Source organism: Physcomitrium patens, chromosome 16 (genome assembly GCF_059467195.1).
Source record: "Physcomitrium patens ecotype Gransden chromosome 16, ASM5946719v1, whole genome shotgun sequence".
Lineage (NCBI taxonomy): Eukaryota > Viridiplantae > Streptophyta > Bryopsida > Funariales > Funariaceae > Physcomitrium > Physcomitrium patens.
In genome coordinates, this window is record NC_143425.1 from 4,905,843 (window position 1) to 4,912,749 (window position 6,907).

At 37.0% G+C, this 6,907-nt stretch overlaps 1 protein-coding gene across 1 annotated transcript; it reads right to left on the minus strand.

Moving 5' to 3' along the window:
* Positions 1-836: 836 nt before the first annotated feature.
* LOC112292978 (uncharacterized protein At4g15545) lies at positions 837-5,514 on the minus strand. The gene is made up of 9 exons (XM_024541976.3): positions 5,009-5,514; positions 4,091-4,159; positions 3,669-3,728; positions 3,321-3,378; positions 2,868-2,972; positions 2,243-2,470; positions 2,016-2,061; positions 1,741-1,819; positions 837-1,545 (listed from the first exon to the last, which is right to left on the minus strand). Exons 1-9 carry the CDS (start codon positions 5,309-5,311, stop codon positions 1,450-1,452), a joined length of 1,044 nt encoding a protein of 347 aa, XP_024397744.1. The 5' UTR covers positions 5,312-5,514; the 3' UTR covers positions 837-1,449.
* Between the last annotated feature and the right edge of the window lie 1,393 nt (positions 5,515-6,907).

Sequence of the window (6,907 nt, forward strand, 5' to 3'; positions counted from 1 at the left end):
TATAACCATCAAGTTGGAATCTTGTGCATGATGGTAATATAAAATGTTTTATATTAAACAAATTATTTTAGCTTTTATTTCCAAGCTTAGTAGTTTTTAACTTTTATATATCAAAAATTTCTTTTTCTTTTTCACCTAATTTAATAAAATATGATATTAATTATTTTAAATCCAACTTTTCCAAACACAACACAAACTTTCTTTAAGCCATAATAAATACTTCAAAATAAATAAAAGAAGTTTAGAGAATTATGTTCAAAATATTAAGTATTGTATTTTTGTGCATTGCATATAGTAAAGCCAATTTTCATGTAAAAAAAGTGCTCCAATTGATACTCAATTTGTATGTCAATGTTTATTAATAAGATACATTGTATTCATTAGCATACATCCTTATTTTAAAATCATCAACTGTAAAGAAATTACACAACATATGCTGTGTAGGTTCTTCATAATAAGTCTACAGTATATAAAGTTATTTTTTGAAGAAAATATAATTTCTTCACAGTAGTGTTTTTTAAGTATTGTTTCTTTTTGAGGATTGTTGGTTTTTAGGAAAATAATTTTATCCACATTGAATCTAAGTTTGAAGTTGACTTCACAATAATCCATAATAACAGATGGCTTCATCTTAACTGTTTAATCTATTTACAGCATCACCCCCTGAATGCTCCAACCGGAGTCTCTGCTATAACACAAACTTGCATTCCAAGTTCCAATCAAATTAAACTTAGATGCAGGAACCATGGGACACTTCACATCATGAACACAACACACCACAATTAGGCGGACAGATTACTTGAAACTAATCAGCTGGTATCCTGATGAAACCTAAATTCCAAATCACGGTAGTATTTACTTCATTTATTCAAATTCGTCGTCATGGACATGAGGAATTAGAGGAAGCTTGACGAAAACAAAGGAGGAGCCGACATCGTCAGAATCTTTCAGGAACATGTCAAGTGGACCTAAAATCCCAAACACGAGATTTCATTTTGGCTCCTTGGACTAGAGAGCTACGCTTCCAGAGCAACAGAATGGTCGATCCTTAAAAATATTTGAGGGTCCAAACCTCTAGTGTTGGAGGCAGACTTTGATTAGCTAACCTACGAATAACTATCTCGATGTCAAATGGCAAACTGCTACAAACTTCTTGTCAGCTCTAGGAACAAAAACTTCAACAAGAAGTATAAAGGCACCTAACTGAGCGGACTCGCTGAAACCATTAACTGTACAGAAAATGAACTGGAAAGCTCTTTCCTACCTGATCTGTGGTGCACCTTAGTGCAAAAGAGCTTACCGGCTTGTTACAACTGATAAGCTTGTGTACACATCACGTTCTTCACCTTGTGATATAATGTAATTCGTATAAACGCACCAAGGTTTTGAACAATTGTAATATGATCAGTATAGATAGCATGTCCCTAAAAACATTGAAAAGTAGCTACCCTAGAACGGAAGATGGCGACTCAGAAGTCCGTCGAAGGCAGCATATAAATCCTTATTGTCTGGACCAAAAGTTTCCTCGGCTTTCCGAAGCGTCTCCTGCATAGATACGTACAAGGACACAATGATCAACAGATTCCAACAAAACACAAGATACTCCGGAAATGACATTAAGTATCAGAACAGACATTTTAGTCCTAAAGTATTGACTACCTATGACTAGAGATAAATTGATTTACATATAATGATCACGCATCTAGTAACCTATCAGACTTTACAAGGGGAAAGGCATACCTCTCGAGTCTGTCGGTGCGCATTGAGTTCCTTGATATTAGCCAAGAACGCACTGAATTGCTCATATGACAAACGATTCCTGCACCCATAATATAGTTTGAACTTACTTTCACATGTGAACACCCAAAATAAAGCGCACTAAAATGTTTTCAACCACCTACGAAACCATCATCGAGGGCTCAATACGAAAGAAAACCACATTTGTAGAATCAGAGAGGAATTAAGTCACTACAACCATAGAAAAGACAACAATGGGGATTTAGAGCGAGAAGTACCTAGCCTGACGAAAGAAATCTTTGCCATCTACTCGGGGTGTCCGTGCTGTGACAAGCGATGCAACAGTAAGATTTCCTAACAAACTACAGCCCTATGCTCCATGAAGAAAGCGTATCAGAATGAAAGTAGGAAGACAGTATCTCAGTCGGATACAGTACTACAATTGCAATGCATTTCTTGACGTACTTTCTGAAGTAAATACAAACAGGACAGGAAAATAATTTACAGGGAGCGGATCCATGACTAGGCGGAGAGTTTGGAGCAGTAGTGGACTGGCTTGTGGGCTTTGACGACGGGAGTGAGATTCTATGGGAGTTATCAGTCAAACTCATGCTCCGCCGCGGTGATGCTCTTCCGGATCCACTAGAAGTTAGCTTTGGGCTCAAATGCGGAGTTCCTTGTGCCGAATTATGCGCAGAAGTTTGATAGCTGGTGGGAGGCTTAGATGCTCCTCCTGTAATATCAAAAAAGAAGATATGCACGTCACTCTTTTGAAGGCTTGTCCAGGAAATTCACAACTTAATCCTTAAAATAACTGACCCACAGGCAAAAGCAAAATTCAGACTCTTACAAAACCAACAACAACAGATCATTGTCTAAATCGGCCTAGTCAATACTCAAGACTACATGCCACACAATTAGCAAACCAATACCTAGAGATGGCTGTGATAGTTTAAGAGCGACCTGGAGGAAATTTGCATGTAAATCTAGATTTGAAGCCTCAAATCGATATATAAACACTCAATGACTCACTTTGGTAAGGTTAAAAACTTGAATGATTAATTTCAGAAAACTTATATACCACTAAAAATACAAACTGTTGCTAGATTGGTCACCGGTTTTATTAGTACCTTCTCGGAAACCACGCTCTTCAGTGTTTACGGAGGAACTTGTACTGAAGGATTTTGTTGATTGACCGTCATCATCGAGGGCTCTGCTCAGGGAAGACTCAGCTTCTGTAAACATGCAATTCAGTAATTAGTCTAATCGCAACAGCTACCTTAACTACAATCCTAACAGATAAATTATTTTTAAAGAAGATAACTAACTGAACCAAAGAATGCATCCTATTTTCAAATCCAGTAGAGTCAATTCAGTCTTCTACTATATCAGGGTTAATCATCATCCGTTCTTTGAGAAAAAAAAGAAGGCTAATCTACTAGGGATGTAAATATCATCTCCTGTGCTTGACAAAAAGATTCCCATGAACGTGATAATCTGGTTTTGCTACGTTTCTTTCCTCATTTAGTAACAAGCATTTGTAGACATAACTCTGTTACTTCCAAGAAGATGCAGAAACTCACGAGATGCTCTCCTAATTGCCAGGTTTGAACTTACGCCTCGCTTGTCACCGCCTTCAGCCTGAAGAAATGCAAACCAGAACGGACTTCAGAATGAAATCTCTATTTGGCTCAGACAACTCAAAGATACAGAGGGTCTCCATGCACAGAGAACTTGACAGCCATACATGTTAATGACCGAACCAGGCTCAAATTCTATTCTCAAAAATTGTGTAAATTCTGCAACCAGGTACAACCTTTTGTTATCTGAAGGGAAACTAAGAGATATGCTTCTCAAAGCGCACTTTTTATTCATCGTCTTTCATTATATTCAAAAAAAGTCGATGGTAGAAGAGTAGGCATAATACATACTTTGGGATTGTCGTCATCTTCTTGAAGGGATTGCATGAGTGTGCGTTTGAATGTCTCCAGCTGCAGAGAAAAACGATAGGAGATTAAAGGCTTCAGTCTCTGAATTCCGATAGTGTCGTACAGACCCATACCAGACCTTGAGAACTTCATACTTAGATACTTGAAAGACTAAAGTTGTGCGGCAGTGATCCAGCTATTCAAAGGAATTGCCGCTAATTTAATCCAACAATACAATCAAGAAAATTTTGCATATAACGACATAGAATCTACACCCTCGTAAGGTGTGAGGTGCAGGTGATGAATAAGATTTTTGGTTCCTACTCGGAAAACATGACTTGTTCGTGGACTTGTCAGCTTGAAATTGAGAGTAAGACCAGACATATTATAGTAAAAAAAAGGCGACAAGATGGCATCGAACTTACCTTCGCAACGTCCCTCATCAACTTCTTCACTTGGGCTGCCAACGCATTCTTCTCGTTTGCCAGCTTAGCCTATTAAAATATACACAAACAGTGGTTCACAGTAAGAAAGGTGTTTAAAAGACCAACATCTAGACAGCTGCCCACGAGAAGTCCTAAGGCTACCGGTATTAACAGAATGAATTTAGAACGTCAGAAGCAGGTGATGTCCAATTATACGCTCTAAAATGACACATTCAACAGCCAATGCAATGTAAGATCAGTAACCGAAAAGGTCATCAATAGAAACCCTTAGCAGTTTATACAGTTATGTGCTTAAAAAGCTCTGCCGTTAGTAGATTTTAACAGGCTAGGTTCTACCGGGCAGATATGTCAAGGATGAATGTACTCGAGACCAGTCAAAATCAGTGTCAGAAACCTAAATCTCCACAGTCTTCGAGCGAGTTCCATTTAGGAACATTCAATGCTGAAAAATGATCGAAGCACGAATTCGTCGTTGGTGGAAATGACCATTGCCCATGATGGTTACTTGGCTATTGATTTGGCAAGAGAAAAATTCATTCAAAACCGGCCGAATGTGTACAAGAGCAAAAGGCTAACTGGAAAAATGGATCCTTACGCCTGCAGCAACAAGGAAACATTGTCCTCAATTCGGATTTCTACTTAAGAATCTTCTACAGAAAGGGATTCCCCGCCACATCAGCTTCTTTGCCGCCAGAAACGCGGAATGCAGTCATCAATCCACAGCACCTTGACAAGGAAAAATTCAAGCTCCAGACCTCACCGTCCACCTACGAAAATTCAAACAAAAAAAAGAAAAAAAGAAAAACAAACTCACACGCAGAAACTCCGCATCGCCACGCAAGAACCAAAATGAAGCCATCATCAAATTCCGCGCAAATGCGAAAACGATCGACCAACCTGCTCATCCAAAGCATGAGACAGCCTAGCGCTAGTCTCCTGCAACGTCCCCTCGGCCTCCGAAGCGCGCTCCTGCAAGCCAGAAATGAGGCGCTCCTTTTCCGTCAGCTTCTGGCGCAGTTTCCCGGTCTCACTCTCCAGCTTCGAAACTCTCGCCGCGACCGCCATGGCAGTAATCCGCCGGGCAACATCAAGTTGCTCGTAGGGATCGGAAGGCAAAACAGAAAAAACCTCCTGAGGGAGCTCGAATTCGCCCCCTCCATTGCCCACAACGCCCGCGTAGCTACTCTCGTTCTTGCTCATGCCCTTAAATCAACTCACTTCCTCACAACCAAAACCAAAAATAAATAAAAATAAAAATAAGGGCGATGATGCGAGGTGCTATTACAGACTCTATAAGGAAGGAGATGCTTATAGTAACGATGAGAGCTAAGGCCAAGGCAGTGCCCTAATGCAAAGGCGCTAATGCAATGTTGCGAGAAAAACACACAAAAACACAAAGCAAAGTACAAAAAACAGAACGAGACATAGACAGAGTCAGCCTGGGTGGCTCGGCCCGGCCCGGCCCGGCCCGGTCCGTCCTTTCCACATCACCAAGTGCGTCCTTATGTCTCCTCTTGTTGTTTCTGATGTGGCAGGTGTCATTGGACAGGTGGTGCCATGTGATTGGTGGTAATGTTTTTTTGGAGGGGGGTGTGGGAATATTTCTTTATTTAAATTTAAATTAATATTAAAATAATAAAAGAGCATTGCTTTCTTTCATTATTTGAATAGTAAAATTTCATTGCTTTCTTTCATTACAAGAGATGCGATTTCATTTGATGTCAAAATTTTATGCTTGAGGAATTCTTTTTGTTCACACTAGCTAGCTAAGGAATTAGAATTTTTTCTATTGATTAGTGGATGTTTGTTGGGTTTACTTATTTTTTGTTTTGATTCATTTTGTGAAGTTGATAGGATGTGGTATTCATAACAATATTAGACTTGACTTTCCAAAATATACTTAGTGTGGCATATTATTATTGTGTGCACATTATACATTGAAAAAATTTATTTCCAATGTTAATTCAATATTATTTTAAATATTTCCAAAATCATAAGTTCAATTTATGCTACACTTATATAATGCTTGGAGCTAATATTATTAATATTTAATGAATCATCATGAAGAATCAAGACAAGCTAAATTTTTTTTATTTACATTAAAAAATAAAAAATAAAAAATAACTAACTTGCCATCAATACTATAGCAAATAAGTTTGATAGATGGAGAAGAACAAGGGAGAATAGATATACATATATACATATATATAAAGAGGCTTAAAACACTTTAGGGACAAAATAATGGAATAGGTATCTTAGTGAAAGACATTAGAAAGTTCATTTGGAAGAATAAGGTCATGTACAAAACAAATCTTAAAATATGTTTATACTTTTGACTTAAATGTTGGAAGCACTTGTCAAATAAAAATGATTTGTAATATTTGCATGCTTAATGACTCATGTAAATCATTCTAAACCATGTTTATATGTCTTTTCATTTATATATATGAAACCAACTTCAATGCAAAATATTTGATTTTCTTTTGTCACATATTAAATCAAAATATGAAATAATAATAAGCTTTAGATAAATAAAAAAATTTAAATAATAAATATTTTGAGTTTATTAAATGAATGTTTATTATTTGAACAAAAAATTAGAAAGAAATACTTCAAACTTAAAATAATATGGATAAAAATAAACTACAAAATTATAAGGTTTATTGAAAACTAGTTGTAATTTTTGGATTGCAAGGAACTAATTTTAACACAATGAATGAACACTTGATGATTTTATATTTTTCTTCTAATTCATTAATATTTGATAAAGATTAGTACTTTCAAGTATATATATAT

Excerpts from the sequence above, each read along its gene's own strand:
- LOC112292978 (XM_024541976.3), bottom strand. The coding sequence starts at position 5,311 with ATGAGCAAGAACGAGAGTAGCTACGCGGGCGTTGTGGGCAATGGAGGG. Across the intron at positions 2,973-3,320 it reads GGCAATTAGGAGAGCATCTC|AAGCTGAGTCTTCCCTGAGC; the intron begins GTGAGTTTCTGC and ends GCATGTTTACAG. Across the intron at positions 2,471-2,867 it reads AGAGCGTGGTTTCCGAGAAG|GAGGAGCATCTAAGCCTCCC; the intron begins GTACTAATAAAA and ends TTGATATTACAG.